The sequence below is a fragment of the Taudactylus pleione genome, unplaced genomic scaffold (assembly GCF_031769625.1).
Source record: "Taudactylus pleione unplaced genomic scaffold, aTauple2 ptg000046l, whole genome shotgun sequence".
NCBI lineage: Eukaryota > Metazoa > Chordata > Amphibia > Anura > Myobatrachidae > Taudactylus > Taudactylus pleione.
This window is the reverse complement of record NW_028284448.1, coordinates 8,549,201-8,567,757: the sequence shown is the minus strand read 5'-3', so window position 1 is coordinate 8,567,757 and position 18,557 is coordinate 8,549,201. Positions and strand designations below refer to the sequence as shown.

Here is an 18,557-nt window from a genome sequence, read left to right as displayed (position 1 = left end):
GGCATATCTACCCATTGGCCGGGATGGCACTCGCCAGGGGCGCTGGCCGTGGGGGGGCACCGTCCGGCAGTGCCTCCCATGGTCAAGTGGTAGAAATAGAACTGTCGCGGAGTCCCTGGTACGCCTCTATGATGTCCATCCAGGGCCTGGGAGCCGCTGGTGAGTGAGAGGGAGTCACCAACCCCCTACTTCCCAGCACCACCTCCTCACCAACCCCAGCACCTCCCCGCACGTTTTCCCCCAGCCTCCTCCTCCCTGCCCCCGGATCCTCCCCCGCTCGGCCTCCCCGGCAGCCGCGGCTGACTCTCCCTCTCACATGCCGCCGGGCACCGGGGAGCAGAGGATGAAGGAGGATACCTGGCGGCTGCTCCTGTGCGGCTGACTCTGTCTCACATGCCGCCGGGGAGTGGAGGATGAAGGAGTGTACCTGCCGGCTGCTCCTGTGCGGGCTGACAGTGGGACACCAGGGCATCCATCTCACATGCCGCCGGGAACCGAGGAGCGGAGAATGTGGGAGGGTATCTTCCGGCTGCTCCTTCTCCTGTGCGGGCTGACAGCGGGACCCCAGAGGTATAGTATAGTGTGACAGGCTGAGTGTGAGTATGCGACAGGGTGTAGTGTGACAGGCTGAGTGTGAGTATGTGACAGGGTGTAGTGAGACAGGCTGAGTGTATGTGACAGGGTGTAGTGTGACAGGCTGAGTGTGAGTATATGACAGGGTGTAGTGTGACAGGCTGAGTGTGAGTATGTGACAGGATGTAGTGTGAGTGTGTGACAGGGTGTAGTGTTACAGGTGACAGGCTGAGTATGTGACAGGGTGTAGTGTTACAGGTGACAGGCTAAGTATGTGACAGGGTGTAATGTTACAGGTGATAGGGTGTAGTGTGAGTATGTGACAGAGGGTAGTGCTACAGGTGACAGGCTGAGTATGTGACAGGGTGTAGTGTTACTGTAACTGGCAGGTGAGACATGGGGGCTGGCTAGGGAGAGGTTTTAAGTACAGTGTGTGTATTTATACAGAAAATATGGGGGGAGGGGGCGCCATTCCATTACTTTGCCATGGGCGCTCGGACCCCTAGATACACACCTGCACACAGAGCCCTGGTGCAGTAGGGACACACACTGCCACCACAGGGGGGTCCTGTGTACCTCATGTTAAAAGCAGAATATGATTCTTCTGTGAGGCACTTGGTTGGAGAACTCCTCTGCTTTCCCCTGATATGAAGGCACCGGGCCTGCACGCAGGAGTAGGGAAACGGGTCACTGTATCCTTCTGATTAGGATCGTATAATCAGTGGGTAAGTGTGGCCCTGGATGGCTATAGAGGCCATCCCTGTGAGGCTCTGCATAAACAACAAGGCCAGTGTCTGAGCTCTGCGCACAGATGCCGCCCTGTAACGCTGTAAGACAAGAGCAATGTTTGCAGAGCACAGCCGGGTGTTTTTTCAGCATCTTGTTTTCCACAGGCTGAAGTCACGCCCCCATTACGTCAACTTACAACATAGCCCCGCCCCTCTCCATCTGGACTCGGAGTGCTTCCCAGGATTGGTCAAGCCTCCTAGGTGGGCGTGTACAACGAGCTGCTCCATCCCAGTGAAAGACTTGTTTATGAAGCAGAGTACAGCGCTGGTGACTTTGTTCTCGGTGCTGCTGCAGAGCGGAGAGTGACACCAGAGCATTGTTCTCCGCACATACAGGCAGCGGACGTGTTACTCTGCGGTTATATCAACCCCCCCACTCCGGGTACTACGTGTGAGGATGAGGCTGTCTCCGCGGGCGGCTGTGCCGGTCCCAGAGATCATCTGCAGCCGCTGCAGCGGGGTGTGTGGCGACCAGGTAACGGCGACACCTGTAACGCTCTAGCTGTGCCGCGACGTATACTCTGTGTGTGCAGCACCGCGCTGTGTATGTGCGCTGCCGTGTGTCCGCTTTCCCTGGATGCCTGTACGCGTACAGCGCCGCTCCCGGTGCTGCTGCAGAGCTCCTGTCTCACTGGTCTCCAGCATTGTGTATCCCATCCCCCTGCGCTGCTCCTGCCTCCGATCAGGAGCGTGGTTCTCCTGCCGGTGAGCAGTGCAGAGCGCCCCCCGTGGCATGACAGGCGGCCAGTGGCCCCCAGCAGTTTCCTTGATAAGTGCATTCATTACTGTGGGAGCTGCTCCGCAGCCGCTGCGCTATGTGTGGCAACAACCTAGAGCATGATGCGCCGCTGCTGGTTACCCCGTGGCGGGGGCTGGCGGTGGCCCCCATGTACACTGGCAGCCCTCTATGTGCTGTATACCGCTAGTAGGGAGCTCTGGTTGTGGCAGCGCTGATGCTGGGAGTGTTCCGCACCCGCACTGCTGGCGCCCATGGACAGCACTTTAACACCCAGGCACAGCGCTGGGCATACGACTATGGTGCACATCAATGTCCAGAACATGTACGGGCTTGTCGCTCAGAAGCAGCTGGGGCTGTAGTCTCCTAGGGGAGTCCTAGCTGAGAGTTGCTGTGATCGCACATTTTGGCTCTTACTGTATAGGTTAGTGTATCATATAGCTGCTGCCCATTAGTCATTCTAGTCTTGTGTGTAAGAAAATATAAAATACCATTTGAAGTCATAAACTGGTATATGTTGTCTAAGTGAAATATTGTATATACAGTCAAATGTGATGTCATGGTTTGGTGGCTCTACAACTAATCGGTTGAAGTAAGTTGTTGCCTCCATATATGCGCTGATGTATGTGTTGAGCCCATTAGCATGAGAGCAGTGTCTGTCTGCACAGGAGTTTTATGTCCTTGTCCTGGTCCAGGGTTATGCACTCTACTGCTCACCCTGCATGGTTCCCATCATACACCCTATACTGTACAATGAGTCCTGATTTCGCAGACTATTGCATTTTATTAAAAATAACCTCCAAAGCATATAATTGTATGTACATTTTAGGACAATGGTGGTTTATTAAAGGCATATCTTGTACTCAGCATGGTGGGGCTGTTTGTATGTAGTGTCCAAACAAATTTTAATTTCACCCCTAAAATCCATAAAATTATAAGCCTTAAATCACTGCTTATGTTTTCAAAAACTACTTTGTTGATAAATATCACCATCTTTTTTTTCCTTATATTCATGTTGCTGCATAAACAGTTGTGCTGAAACATTGAAAGACTTCTCATATTTAACACTGAATACAATTGTTTCCACTACTGGTTAAGCCTCAACAAGTTGGGGATGTTCAATCAGGTACTTCATGAGTTGTAGTTGAGTTTATTAGGTGTATACTTAGTATGCCTATTGACTGATTACTTTTTGGTGTGTGTGCTCCTTCTTTTTTTTTTTTTGTATATTCATAGGGGTCAATCCAAATAAGTGTGAGCCGTTCTCATGGCGAGTTTCACTTGCAATTCAATTCCATACTCTAATCTGAGACCATAGGGAAAATCTTTATTTTAAGGTAATGTCAGGACACAGCGCTGAATCTCAGATACACTCCTCCTAATCACGCAATTGAAGGGGTTTGAATAGCTTAATTTGGTCAATAGACATGTTGGTTGCAGGTGGATTTCTTCTTAATTTGATTAAATAAATGCTTGCCGTAACTTTTTAATCATTAATAAAGGGTGCAAAAGTCAGCCATTTTGACACCTTTTTAAGAACCTCCAGTACTTTTCTTAGGGTCACGAATAGCCTCACCATGAATACCAAAAATTGGCATTTCTCAGTTGCATGCATTCACACTATGTATGTGAGTTGCACCTAATTGGATTGACCCCTTAGTAATAAAAAGGGCAGTCTCACTTGGTGACTTTGCAGAAGCTAGGATATTAAATATAGTCGTCCCTCCTTTTCAAACATGTATATGGATGGGGGAGAGCTCTGTTGTAATCATGTGACACTCCCACCCTGAGAACAGACTTGAATGCTGAAAAACAGATGTTTCTCGAGAGACTGCTGCCATTTCTCTCGTACATGGTTTTTACAAAAGGACGACTGTGTGTATGTGTATAAATGTATATATATATATAATATATATATTTTATATTACTTTTTAAACCAAATATTGTGATCGCAGCTTTAAGAGTTGTGTGTGCCAAAATGCTGTTTCAGAGAAGTTTTCCTGGTTGGGAACACCCCCCGTTTTCATCATAAGGGACAGAAAATAATAAAGTGACAATATCAGACTCTGCATTTCTCCAACAAGTCATTGAACCAATTGCATGCATTTATATAAAATTGATTTGTATGTATAATTGATGAAATGCGCGTGTAATTAGTTTGAGTTTAAAAATAGTGGTTCTTGTAATTTCTTCTTCCAGGAATTGGGCATCAGAATTCCTCGCCCTTTAGGATCGGGGCCTAGCAGATTCATCCCAGAAGAAGAGGTTGGTGTTTTTTTCTTTTGGCTAATAAATGACCAGGCATCCATGCAGTAGATATGTTGACATTATTGTAGGGTGTTCATAGGCATGCAAGAGTATTGCCCTAGGCTATGGAAGCCCCCACTGAACTGAACTAAGCATTTTAAAACTTGAATGTGCCCAAAACCATAGCTGAACTGTAGAAGTCAAGTATAGTGCAGAACAATATAAACTTGTCTCATCTCTGGTTTTTGTTAGGGTTTCCAAGTGAATTTAGAATTTTTGGTTTGATTTTAAATAAAATTTTCTTCTATTTGGAACACTTAACACATTCACAACTTTAATCTCTTTAAGGGGTCTATTCATCATCCCTTAATTTATACAAATGTAGGTGAAAATTAACACATTCACATACTTTTGTATAAATTGTTAGGGACATTCATCAAGTTCTGAAAAAAAAAAAGCATTTTTTTTTTTTTTTTGGAACATGATGATGTTACTGTACGTCATCCTGAGATAGTATACAGCCCCAATAATCTTCACAAGCTGCCATTTACACGGCAGCCTGTGAATATTTACAAGGCAGCCGCTGCAGAAGGATCTATTCAGATCACTCCCTGAGAGCTCAGGGGCACCGCAGCAAAGTGCCCATCTCGCCTGCTCATGATCCTCCTCCCGTCCATGCTCCACAACGGGGAGACAGGTGAGTGAAAGCATGGGGAGGGGGGGGGATGCCGGGGAATGGGACACAGCAGCAGGGGGAGGAGAAAGGACACTGGGGAAGAAGGTTATTACACACAGCAGTGGGGTTAGTGGTGGCCACAGACGTCGGCGGTTGCAGGGAGGGCACAGACACTGGCGTTGGGGAAATCCATAAAGACACAGCAAGAGTAGGGGGAAAATGTCACTTTTCCGAAAAGCTGACTCTACAAAAAGAGCAGCTTTTCTGAAGTGATACTTTAGGCAGCAAGGCATAATGAATGCCTCTGAACAGTTTTTTTTTTAAAACATAATTATTATAAATTATGAGTAGGCGCCTAAATATTTGTTTACTAAAGACTTATGGAGCATACACACAGTCAGATTTGTCAGATGAACGATTGAACGATTTTTGACTGCATTAAAATGAATGGAATCGTCCAACTCTGACTGCAAACACATCAGATGTTAGATATCGTTATCTGACAAACGGGCACGTTCATCGTCCATCGTTCGGGCATGTCAGATATGTCAGATTTTCCTTCAGATATGAACGACTGAACTATTTTTAAATTATCGTTCAGATCTGAAGGAAAAATCTGACCGTGTATGCACCATTAGGGGCCACATTGAATTTGAGGCGAAAAGTCAGTTGACGTCATTTTCGCCTATTTCAATTATACCCGTATCCAATTGCAAAGACTTTACGCCGGTGCGAAAAGTCTTTGTAAAAAAAAAAAACAAAAAAAAAACGGGGATAAGTTTTCTCCACAGAATGGGTGGAGAAAAAAAATGCAGAATTGGGGTTTAGGGGTACAGGCTTACTAAAAGTAATGTCAAAAGTGAAGAAAAAAAAAATCAGGACACCCCAAAAAATGAACTTTAATTTTGGGGGTTGGAAAAAAAAAAAAAAATGGTGGACAAACTTCTAAAGTAGCGTAATTGATTCCAGAGGAGATCCCAAGTATGCGGCAGGTGCATTTTGGAAGAATTTTTAAAAATCACTTTAGGGACTTTAAAATTACTTGCACCCATTTTCATGTACCCCATATTTGATGGGCATAGTTATTTTTGCCCCCAAAAAAGTTGTGTGATTATTCACCACCTTCTTCAAAGCTGCATTTATGCACCTGCCGCGGCTATTTAACAACCTGACTTTCCTTCAGGCAAAATCTGGGGCACCCATAGTGAATCCCCATGTCTGGACATCTTTAAGGGGCTGCAAGGTTGATTTCCCGAAAATTGACAGGACTTTTCGCCTATTCCAGTTTCACCGCTTCCCGTTTCACGACCTTAGAAACTGAATACGGGGATAAGCGGGGACGCGTGATACTCTTTCGCCTGCAAAACAGGCGAAAAGTCCTGACTTTTCGCCACAAATTGAATACGGGCCATAGCATTTATAGCTATTTTACGTCTTTATTTTGCAATCCCTGCTTGTACATAATTTTTAGTTTTGGTGCAATCTGGAGGATTTTAATTCAGGTGGTGCTTAATGATGAAAACACACTGCTATATACTGTACTATTAGTCATTCATATTGACTCTTGGGTAGTTTTACTCTAGTTATCTACTGCTACAGTTATTGTACTGCTACAGTGATGGTGGAAATGGGTTTCTAGAGTCCGCTATTTTTCCAAGTGGCAGGAACCCTCTTTGGGATTTGCTTTGAATCTTTTAATCTAGAAGTGCCCTAATCAACCATGTACACTTCTTGTGACATTTCCACAGATTCTCCAAGTGGGAACAGATGCCAATATGCACTCCTTGTTTGCTAATGCTTTTGCAGATATGGGCCGTCTGGATAATATAACCCTCGTAATGGTTTTTCACCCCCAGTACTTGGAGAGCTTTCTTAAAACCCAACATTACTTGCTGCAAATGGATGGTCCTCTACCCGTCTGTTACCAGCACTACATCGGTATTATGGTGAGTATAGCTATAGGTTTTGTTTTCTGCTGCACCACATACACCTAAAATAGTGTTTCTCAGCAAGTTGTGGATTTCAAAAGTGAATATTTTTAATGCACTGAAAAGTCCAAGCTTACTGTGACTGTAACTGGCTTCAACATCCCGCTCTACTGTCCCGTCCCATTCTACAGATCCCTAAACTTTGTTCAAAGCTTACTAAACATATCCTAAATGCCACTAAATGTCAAATCGCGCTCAATGGGAAAGACCCTATTCCACCCTCTACCAGCCACCATTGATGCTATTTGGTCAGTCTACTGTATGATGCGGTGATACCTCTTGCCTTCCTACCCTTGCTCTCTTTCTCCTCTCACTTTCTCTCTCTCTCCCCCCCCCCCCCCCCCCCTCAGCAAAGCCCTGTTCAGTTATGATTCTTATTTTGACTAGTTGCACCGCACACTGATTTTGCATTTTGTCTTTTACTTTATAACTCAATTTTAAGGCTCCTTAACACTTACTGTTTTCTGTTTATTGGGACTTTGTTTACTCAGCATCTGATTTTAATGTGTATCGTTATTGCTCTGCTTTTTCTATGTAATTCCATGCTTACACAGTGAAAAAAAGTTTATTTAAAAAAAACACAAAACAAAATCTGTGGGATAACAATTATACAAATTCTGCCATCCAGTGTAAAGTTTAAAAATGCAAAGAAAACCTACGTGAGAACATTACAATCTGTTTCATTCGTTGTCCTTCCAGGCTGCAGCCAGGCACCAATGCTCTTACCTGGTTAATCTACACGTGAATGACTTTATCCATAATGGAGGGGACCAGAAGTGGTTAAATGGCCTTGAAAATGCTCCACAGAAACTTCGCAATCTAGGGGAGTTGAACAAGTTACTGGCACACAGGCCGTGGCTGATCACAAAAGAGCACATTGAGGTAGCTAGTCTGACATTGGTGTGTTAGGGGGTGTAGTGTAGGATGTTGGAAAAGGAGTGTTGTATAGTGACTTATTATTTTTGTGTTCCAGCAATTGCTAACAACTGGGGAGCACAGTTGGTCTTTGGCAGAGCTGATCCATGCAGTAGTTCTCCTCACTCACTATCACTCCTTAGCATCTTTAACATCTGGCTGTGGAATAAGTCCTGAAATTCACAGTGATGGGGGCCACACTTTCCGTCCCCCATCTGTCAGTAACTACTGTATCTGTGACATAACAAATGGCAACCACGGAGGGAACGAAAGTCATCAGATAGCAGGGAGCACGGTAAGCTATCTCATTGACAACTTGGTATACTAGTTACAGATGGAAGTCTACTGTATATACACGTGTTTATTCCTCTCATTGATGATGGTGTGCCTCTCTCAAACTACACAAAATGGAGACAGACGTTCTGTGAGCTGACAGACTTCCTCAGATCAGTCTATGGATTCAAGAGAACCCATGTTGTCAAATGGGTACAAAGTGCTTCATTAGTGAACTGATGTAATGAGGCTGACTCCTTATGTCCTAAGATATGCCCACAGTGTGTCTGTCTCTGTAGGGTTACTTCACATATATAACTGCTCAAGGCACTTGCTATCATTCAACCCCAAATCACTTCCATTTGTTGCTGGATAGATGCCCTTTGCAGCTTACATCTGTGTTTGCAAAATACGTACTATAGTGCGTATTTACGCTCTACAGGCAGTGAGGGACTCGCTTCATAAAAATGAGCAGGTCCTGGAGGACGCGCTGCCGTGTAGCACTGGCAACTGGGTCAATAACCTACTCAGCGAGCCCCCAACCAATCGCTGCGGGCGGCAGCGTCCTCTTATCCTATCACAGCCTGAGACCCCCGCCTCCCGATCACATGACGCCGCTCTCCTGTCTCCTCACGGATCGAGTGTTCAGCTCGGCAATCAGCAGCAGCTGCTGTGGGCTGACTCCGTGAGACGGGCGGGACTATGGGGTCCGCAGCTGCCGAGTGGCCAGACTGTACCTGAAAACTGCCCATCACACCCCACATTATCGCTGCTCCTCTCTGGCGTGCTGGTTCAAGGAGGGCACCGCTGCTACACTGTCACTAGGGAATGCATTGCAAGAAGTCCCATTCTGAGCAAGACATTGGGTATGTTTGTTTCTATATTAAATAGATTGGTGACCTCAAGGAGCTTTGGCCCTGATTCAGACCCACTCGCAAGCGGCTGTCCGCTCGCAAGTGGGTCGATGGTCTGCACTGAGCATGCGCACGACGGAGGGAGCTCCGACGTGCGCATGCGCCAGACACGACGAGCGAAGGACTTTCCTTCGCTCGTTGTGTCCGATCAAAGGGGGCGTGCTGTCAATGTTGATTGACAGCACGCCCCCTTTGGTGGGCGTGCCGGGGGCGTGCCTCTCTGACGGGGGCGTTCCCACGGGAACGCCTCCCGTCAGAAGCCGGCCCACTGACATCACTAGTAATGTCAGTGGGAGTGATTTTGGCTCTGATAGAGCCAAAATCACTCCGGAGCTTGCGGTTGAAAACCTCAACCGCAGGCTCCGGCTCGCAATTTCGATGGTCGCGATGGTCACGACCATCGTGGCCATCAAAATGCACGCTCGTATAGCCTGTGGGTGGTGACCCACAGCTATACGAGCGTCCAGGAGGACGCTCCATGAAAATGGAGCCCGGCCCTCATGCAGAGCGTGCGCTCTGCTCAGAGCGTACGGCTCTGAATGAGGGCCTTTGTTCCTTCACTGATTGGATTCAGGCATAGCAAATGTAATTCCCACTCCTGCACATGTGAGTGTCTTGTGAGAGAAGTCTGTTCCCTAGGAGTCTGGGACATGGGCAGGACCCCTGCTGGTTTATGTTTTATTTGCATGTATCACTGTGACTGAGATTGTACTTGTTTGATGGGGGCCCAAATTAATATTTTTGAAATGAGTAGATTACTATAGGAAAGGGAAAAGCAGGGAAAAGATCTGCAGTTACACTGACCATATATCCCAACATTTGGGAAAATGCTTTTATGCTCACAGAACTTTAGCAAAGAGTCAGATGAGGAAGTGTGGCCAAGTCACGTTGGGCATATGGTCAGATTATACATGGGGCAAGTTATGCTCAGCCCCTTTAGCGCTTTAAGTAATTTCATCGAGAACACACTTCACTTCTCCCTCCCCCTAACCTCAGGTTAGAGCTTAATTCCCCTTTGTGCTAAGGAAGTGCAGTCCACCTAAAGAAGAAACTTGTTCACTCGCCATGCTTCGGTGGCTCGCTTCGCTCGCCACAAGATCATATTCCCCCTCTATGCCCACGTGGATAGTAGGGAATGACGTTGGACCGTAGCTGATGACGTCTGGGTTCTGTCCGTGAAGGGTATCTAGACACTACCCTAACCTCAGTAACACACTTTCCTCCCAACCCCCAGCCTTTGCCTAAGTCCCAAGCCCAATGTCCTGCTGTCTGCATAAAGCCATCTAAATGGACTGCAGTACTAACCCCCTCACTGTCAGAGCTCTACATACATACTAAACATCTACCCACTGCAGACATATATAATGCACACTGCTCACATACATACTCTACTGCACATATACTGATAACTACCCTTGCCCTCTCCCTACCCCAGCACTACCTGCCTCTATCCTCCTCCTTGTCCCGAGCACTGTGACAACTGCTGTCTACACTTATCTCTCCCTAACCCCAGCACTGCTTGCACTTACTCCCCTTTACCCTAAGCTCTTTCCCAACTTTCCCCCCAGCTGTACCCCCCCCCCCAGCTGCTGCTTGCCCTTAATCCCCTCTACCACAACAGCTACAGTCCCCCAGCACTGTCTCAACTGCTGCCTGCTCTCATTCCCCATAATGTGATGGGATCCACAAACAGTGGAGTAGGACCCCAATTTTCTAAAGTGAGGGGTCCCTGTGACCCACAATTTTTCACTCTGCGCGATCACTGTTACATACCCTTTGTTTATAGTGGTTTCCATGTGACTCCGTTTAAGATGAAGGGAAATGGGACCTGCCTAGGATATGGTGGTTTCCTGATATCACTGAGGCTTGCACCAGCAGATTAGTATTCTGCATGTTTGAGACCCCAGTAACGACAGCTAAATGATACCAGCCACATAACATATTAGTGGTTGCACTAGAGGTCATTATATACTGTAAAGATTGCAGCTAAACCAATGGTAAATCCAAAGTGAGTAATTCTATACAAATTGGCATCTAATAATTTAAATGCATATTTTATTTTATTTTTTCTTTAAATTGGAGTTAGCCTTTAATAGAGGTAGGGCAGCACTGTTTAACTAGTTGTTGTAGCATTAACCGATCACATGGACCTGCATATACAGTATATCTGGAAGTTAAAGCTATGACTTGCCATGTTTCTGTGCCTCTTGTAGGGCTCAGATTCTTGTTGTGAGGTTGAAGTTCTTATGGAGAAAATGAAGCAGCTTCAGGAAAGCAGAGAGGAAGATGAAGCGAGCCAGGAGGAGATGGCTACTCGCTTCGAGCGGGAGAAAATAGAGAGCATGCTGGCTTTTGCAACAGGTACAATTATCTGTAATGGCTGAAAGGGGGGAAAATGCAGAAGTCTCAAAGTACACATTGCTAGCATTAGTGGCTTATGCCCTGTGATGTGATCCTAATGTGGGAGTGCAGCTCTCCCATGCTGCCACTGTAGTATAATTCCTCAAGGGCAACCTTTCTGAATCAAAAAGAATTTAAGTATTTGTGCTTTAATGTTGCTTTTCTGTTATCTCCATTAGAAGACGAAGAACCCCTGCTAGCAAGAGATGTCTCCAAACATTTTGAAGATACAAGTTATGGTTACAAGGACTTTTCTCGGCGTGGGATGCACGTTCCCACTTTCCGAGTGCAGGTACATTACACCCATTAGTACTGTAATGTGTGTACAAGTAGATCTACTCACTGCACGTCAATCGATTACATTTTTATAATTATTTTTTGCATAGTTTGGTAACCTTTCTGACTAAAGTGGAGTATTCAGAATTTGGAAACTAGTCATAGAAATGGGAACCACAAGATGTGTGGTTCATTCATTTTCCAGCATCTAGTAGCATGAAAAACGTATAGGTCTTCTCACAAAGAAAAAAAAATAGATTACCTAAATAAAATATCTATATAGATGAAGGCTGTCAAAATGCAATCAGTACTTGCCAGGGGAAGCAATCGGGAAGCCGACAGCCTATATACCGGCAGCCGGCTCCCCGGCTGTCTTATCCCGGCAAGGGTGAAATGCCGGACGTTTAGATGTAGACGCCCGCATTTCCCCGACGCCGGGAGACCGGCGCCCGGCATCACGACCGTAGTGATGCCGGGCGCCGCGAGCGGACAGCCGCGGGGGGGGGGGGAGGGTTAGGTTTAGGGCTCCCGGGGGGGGACTTAGGGTTAGGCACCCCCCCCCCCCCCCCCCCGGGAGGGATAGGCTAGGGGGAGGGGGAGTTAGGGTTAGGCACCCCCAGGGGGGACATAGGGTTAGGCACCCGCCTGGGGGGCTTAGGTAGTGGGGAAGGGGGTGGTTAGGGTTAGGCACATGGGGGGGAAGTTAGGGTTAGGCACCCCTAAGGAGGGTTAGGGGGGTTAGGTTAGTGGATACTTGCCTATCCACGATCGTGATTTCCAGCGCTGTTGGGCTTCCGCTGCGTCGCACTCTGCTCCTGTCGGGCTGACAGGAATCGAACCGCTGGCCATACGGCCGGCGGTATTTCCTACCCATTCCCTTGCCAGCATCCTAATACATTTCCAATAGATATACTTCAGCCTTGAACACACTTTCTCTGACAGTTGCGGCCGCCTTCACTAACAACATGTACAGTGCTGCCCTGGTGCAGTAATAAAGAAATGTATGACCCTAACTGACTAACATTGCAATGGTTACACTTCTGTAAATGTATAAATATTAAAGACACATTTACATCTTAATTTTTTTTTGTTTTTTGCGAAAAACAAACAGCATTTTAAAGTGTTATCCAATTATTTTTAGGATTTCAGCTGGGAAGACCATGGCTACTCCTTAGTTAATCGTCTTTATCCAGACGTTGGGCAGCTACTAGATGAGAAGTTTCACATTGCATATAACCTGACTTACAACACCATGGCAATGCATAATGATGTAGATACCTCAACACTGCGACGGGCCATATGGAACTATGTACACTGTATGTTTGGAATAAGGTGAGAGATTTTTAGTCTTCTCTTAAACACTGACTGTTTTTTTTTTATTATTATTATTTTTGCAACACACTGCTTTAATGTTGCAGACACAAATTTCATGGACCTGTGTTTGTGTGTGATATATATATATATATATATATATATATATTAGTGTATGTATATATTATAAAAAAAAAAATTATTATTATTTTTTTCTCGCAGAATGGTTTATAGTTCAGTTTTTAACGTGTTTTTGTTCCAACACAGGTATGATGATTATGACTATGGAGAAATAAATCACTTACTGGATCGTAGCTTTAAAGTTTACATTAAAAATGTGGTGTGCAGTCCAGAGAAGACGACAAAAAGAATGTATGACTGCTTCTGGAGGAAGTTCAAACACTCTGAGAAGGTGAGCGCTCAGGCATCAGCAATGGAGACAATAGCTAACTACTTACAGCTGGAGCAGATGACACCCAGTGCTTGTCTCTCTTAGCTGTGTATAATATGGTCCTTCTCCACTCTGAGAAGTAATGAGTTTTTAGTGCCTGCCATCCCTACATAAATTGTCTATAAAATCCTTTAAAACATCAAGTAAGAACTAGCCTGGTGGTTCTCTTCTGTGTTTCCCCAGCTCTCATACATTACTTACTAACACAAACTAAGCTGTGACTATACAAAAATGTAATTCCAGTCACTGAGCGGTGTGTTCATTTTATAAGATACACCTGTTAGAGATTTGTAATACATAATAAATCTATATATCATAATTCCATTATCCATAATTTTTCTTTTTCACTCCATGCATGTTTTCCCACTTTCTCAGTTACAGATGTGTCCGCATAAATCTATCCTCAGTGCGCTACACGCGGGAGCTGTGAGACTCTAGCGCTGAGCGTCTTTGTGTGACTTTTACCTTCAAATGCGTCTTATTCACACAGCTTGCAGCAGTCCTATGTTCTCTGTGTATCTGCATGCGAAACACTGTTAGTGTCAGCGACTGTAACACTGTTAAGGTGCAAAGGTGCATGCACACGTTCAGATGAACGATTTGAACTACGAATGATTTTTGACTGCATTAAAATTACTGAAATTGTCCAAACTGACTGCAAACACATCAGATGTCAGATATCGTTATCTGACCATCGGGAACGTTCATCGTTCAGACATGTCAGATTTTCCTTCAGATATGAACGATTTTTGAAATCGTTATCATTCAGGTCTGAAGAAAAATCTGACCGTGTGTATGCACCATAACTTAGCATTTTGTATGCAGATACACCTGCAGTCGCACACAGAACATAGGCATGCTGTCTAGCACAAGCAACTTCTGCTGATTAAAATGCTATCTATTCACATCGCTGTGCGAATAAGATGCATTTGAAGGTAAATCGCAATCAAAAACACTCAGCGCTACAGAGTCACTGCATGGCGTGACTAGAAGGGCTGTTTAGCGTGCAATGAGGCTAGATGTATGAGGACACATCTGTAGTCCTCTTTAGCCTGTGTGTATGCACCTCATTAGGTAAGCGGGTAGTGTTACTTAGTATTTACTAGTGGGTTCTGTAAAACCAATTACAAGGGCTCACAGTAGAATTCAAAATGCAATGCCTTTAAAATGTGGTTTGATTTACTTGGCGATTTTCTGATACTTGAGTGAAGTAATTGTCCTCCTGTTATATCCAGGCTTCTAAAGCTGGGTTCACACTATACGATGTGTGTACCCAGCGACTGTGCAACAATATATTGTACATGCTGAACACACTACAAGTTCTGGTGTGTGACCACACAATATATTATTACATGTTGCATTTAGCAGCATGGTGTAATTCCCATCACTATGCGATGAATGACTGCCATGCACACGCAATAGAGCGTACACACTATGATCAGCATGAGATATCTTATGATATATTTTAGTGTGTACCTGGCTTTAGGCTCTGGGCTGCAAGTTGCTCTTGCCTAATGACTAGGCACAATAGTTCATCCTGACTCCTAGAGGACAGGGATCAAAAAGTAGGGACACTAACAAAATGTACATTTTTGTATAAAAACTGTAGTAATGATACAATTTGCTTGTGGTGGATTTGAAAAATGTTTATATATATGATGTGCTTTATTCTCTGCGTTATGTAGCGAACTGATTTTTATTTCCAGTGAGATATTAAATTTTTTTTTATTTTATTTCTCTTTTTCCTCCCTTTTCTGCAGGTTCATGTTAATCTGCTTCTTATGGAAGCGAGGATGCAAGCTGAGCTCCTTTATGCTCTGAGAGCAATCACTTGGTATATGACCTGACTGCTTTGTCTATAGTGCTGTCTGAAAACAAAGGTTCCGCGGGGAAATCTGCATTCTGAACTGCCAACTTCCCTATTTGGTAGCTACCTTTTATATTTCCAGAAGTCTATTGTGCCATCATTTCCATCATATCCAGCTGTATGGTTAGCACCACTGACTTCTTACAGTGAACTGACAGTTGAATGCTGTGAAAGAGATGCCGCCTGGTGAACCAGATATGGACACATACAAGTCTGGTCTTAGAAATCCAGCGATGAGGCATGTCCTTGCAGTGAAGGACATTTGGTATTGAAGAATGACTGACTGGGAAACATGTACTTTTCCACAAAGGGACAATGGTGGTACATCTCTTCTGTGGGCAAGATGCAAATGTCCTAATTAAGCTAAACAAACAAATGAAAAAATACACAAACGTGAACACTGCTACAACCTGAGCCTTGTTATAACATACTGAAAGTGTGCATTCCATACATTTGTGCATGGGGTTTTTTTTTTTTTTTTTTAATTCAACAGCAAGCAAATGTGTGTATATATACTCTTCAGCCATTATAGGGTATGTTCAGTGTTCTACAACTACAAGGAATATATCTTGGTGGTGGAATGTACACTGTAACTTTGCACTGCTGATTATCTTTAGCAGCGGTTTGGTAATGGGATGCTGTTCTCCTATCTAAGAGTGATTCACTAGTCATTTGCTGCTGAAAAACACCTACAGTTTCAAACTTGCTTACGATGTGAATGTTAAGTAAAAGAGAAAAAAAAGCTGGTCTTTCAAGACAATGTATGGAAGGGTTTGTATTATGGACGTATAGATTGTTAAATAGCTTTTGAAGCTTTTTTCAGTATTGATATTTTCTAAATAAAGAACAAGAAACAAAGATTGTGTGTGGGGTTTTTTTTTTTTGTTCTCTTTGGTAAAGGCGTTTTGGGTTTTCTTTTATTTAGAAAATGAAAGTCCTGTGAAGCAGTTCAAAACTCCTACAGCAGATACACTACCGGTCAAAAGTTTCAGGACAATCTCCTTTTTGTTGAAATTTATGTAATCCTATTAAAATAATTGCTCTTTTAAATGTCTTAAATAAGCTGGGTCGTGGCAGTTTTTACAAGCCACTGATTAGTAAATAATACCGTCACACCAATTGTCAAACATAGAGGAGGAAGCATACTGGTTTGGGGCTCTTTTAGTGTATCCCAAGACGACGATCTGCACAGAGTGACTAGTATCTGACCCAAAATGACTACCACAGCATTTAGCAGTGCATGCAATACCCTCTGGTCTACGCTTAGTTGGTCATGGGTTCATCATACAGTAAGATAATGACCCAAAATAGACCTCCAGGCTGTGTCAGAGCTACCTTTTAAGAAAAATGACAAAACTGTAGACTTCAAATCATGGAATGGCCAGAAGGCTCCAGACTTATACCTCATTTAGCTGGTTTGGGATGAACTGTGCAGAAGGGTGAAATTAAAGCAACCTATGTGGCAACACTGTTGGGAAGAACTATCCAAACAATATTTAACAATTGAATGTAAATCAATCTCCAATTGTTTTCATTGTAGAGTCAATGCGACCAATAAGCTATGCGTAATTTTCAATAAAAACTGAAAAAATAACCCTAAAGAAGGCAAGGTCCCTTCCCTCCGCCCCAGTTACTGACCAATTTCCCACCTCAATTTTGATAACAAATTATTCACAAAACCTCTTGCAAATAGATTGCAGGTTTCACACATCAACCCCCTCTTTGTATGGAGGCCTTGGTGCGGTTCTAGTCGATTTAAACCCTAATATTTTGGGCTATGCCCTGCAAGATAAGGAATATAAATTGTCGATTTGTTGGCCACCATTACTTCTTCAATCACCTCCCTACCAAATCTACTGGAAGAGTTTATTTGGTGACCTTTCTAATTTGAGATTAATTCTACCAAATCTGTTACCCTAAATATCACAGCACTGCCCCAAGTGTTAGCAGGACTTCAAACTGATTTTCCATTTACCTGGCATGCTTCCCAACTGAAAAACCTTGGAGTAGTCATCACTAGAGTCCTCGGCCACCTGTTTTGAAGCTACTTTTTTCCCCACTGTTGGCCAAAATATGTTTGCATCTGCAGTCTTGGAGAGCTATACCATGGTTTGGGAGGTAAGGTATAATAAAATGAATTCTCTCCCCAAGATTGGGTAGCAGTCCCGATTGTCTAATCCCGGCAGGGGGGGGGGGAGGGTTAGGCTCCCCCAGGGGATTTAGGATTAGGCATTTGAGGGGGAGGTTAGGGGGTACTTACCTTCTGGACAATTGGGATTTTCACCCCTGCCGGGCTGCCACTGTCGTGCTGATTCATACGGATTCCCCAAGATTTTGTATTTTCTGGAAACTTTACCTGTTAAGATAACACAGTGATGGTTTTTGTATATTCAGGCTCTCGTTAGAGATATTGTGTGTGGGGGAGGGAGACCGCATCTGAACTTAGACCTGATGTACAGGATAACACGTAGAGGGGGCCTCTGGCTCCCTAACATTCAGGGTTACTATCACGCATGTCTCCGCTAGAATCCTGGAATGGGTGAGAACTGACATGCGGAAGCAATGAGTACAGGTTTGAAATGCAATCATTAACTGTCCATAGCTCCGTGGCTTCCCGCACCCCCCAGCTCATCCCACCCTACCATTTGGGACATACATTGTCCTGTTGGAGGTGTCCCCGAAAGAACCCCTCCATTTCATCTAAGACTTCCCCGTATGTGTCTTTTTTGCCAAATATTCACTTCCCTCTTGGGCTGGCGCACAGGGCTTTTAGTTGCCCTGTGCACCAGGGCAACTAAAAGTACACGAAAACGGGACCCGGCGAAACAAACATGTGGAAAGTACTGTCATTTTTGGGGAAATCAGCCTGACGCCCCCCAAATGATGCTCTGACATGGGGGTTCACTATGGTACCCCCCTGATTTGGCTTTCTGAAGGTATTTGGTGTTTTAAATGGGCTCAATAGCTGCTAAATAGCGTTTTTCTATACCTGATGCAGAATAGTATTTGAGTATTATTTCCAGAAAATAAGTTATCCCAGCAAATTTGGGGTACTTGAAAATGGGGGTAAGCATATTTAAAGTTGAAAAAGTGAAGTTGTGAAAAATCCACCTGCCGCAAACACCTGCAATCAAAAAAATAC

General features: G+C 44.5%; 1 protein-coding gene across 3 annotated transcripts; it reads left to right on the top strand.

Moving 5' to 3' along the window:
- Positions 1–1,598: 1,598 nt before the first annotated feature.
- Positions 1,599–16,275, top strand: SESN1 (sestrin 1). Of its 3 annotated transcripts, none has more exons than XM_088460458.1 (10): positions 1,599–1,836; positions 4,297–4,362; positions 6,877–6,966; positions 7,708–7,890; positions 7,982–8,218; positions 11,324–11,471; positions 11,690–11,802; positions 12,928–13,118; positions 13,365–13,509; positions 15,309–16,275. In XM_088460458.1, exons 1-10 carry the CDS (start codon positions 1,759–1,761, stop codon positions 15,393–15,395), a joined length of 1,338 nt encoding a protein of 445 aa, XP_088316584.1. In that variant the 5' UTR covers positions 1,599–1,758; the 3' UTR covers positions 15,396–16,275. The 3 variants fall into 3 exon arrangements, with proteins under 3 accessions (XP_088316584.1, XP_088316583.1, XP_088316585.1); XM_088460457.1 differs by having other exon boundaries at positions 6,769–6,966; XM_088460459.1 differs by lacking the exon at positions 1,599–1,836 and having other exon boundaries at positions 6,827–6,966.
- Positions 16,276–18,557: the final 2,282 nt, after the last annotated feature.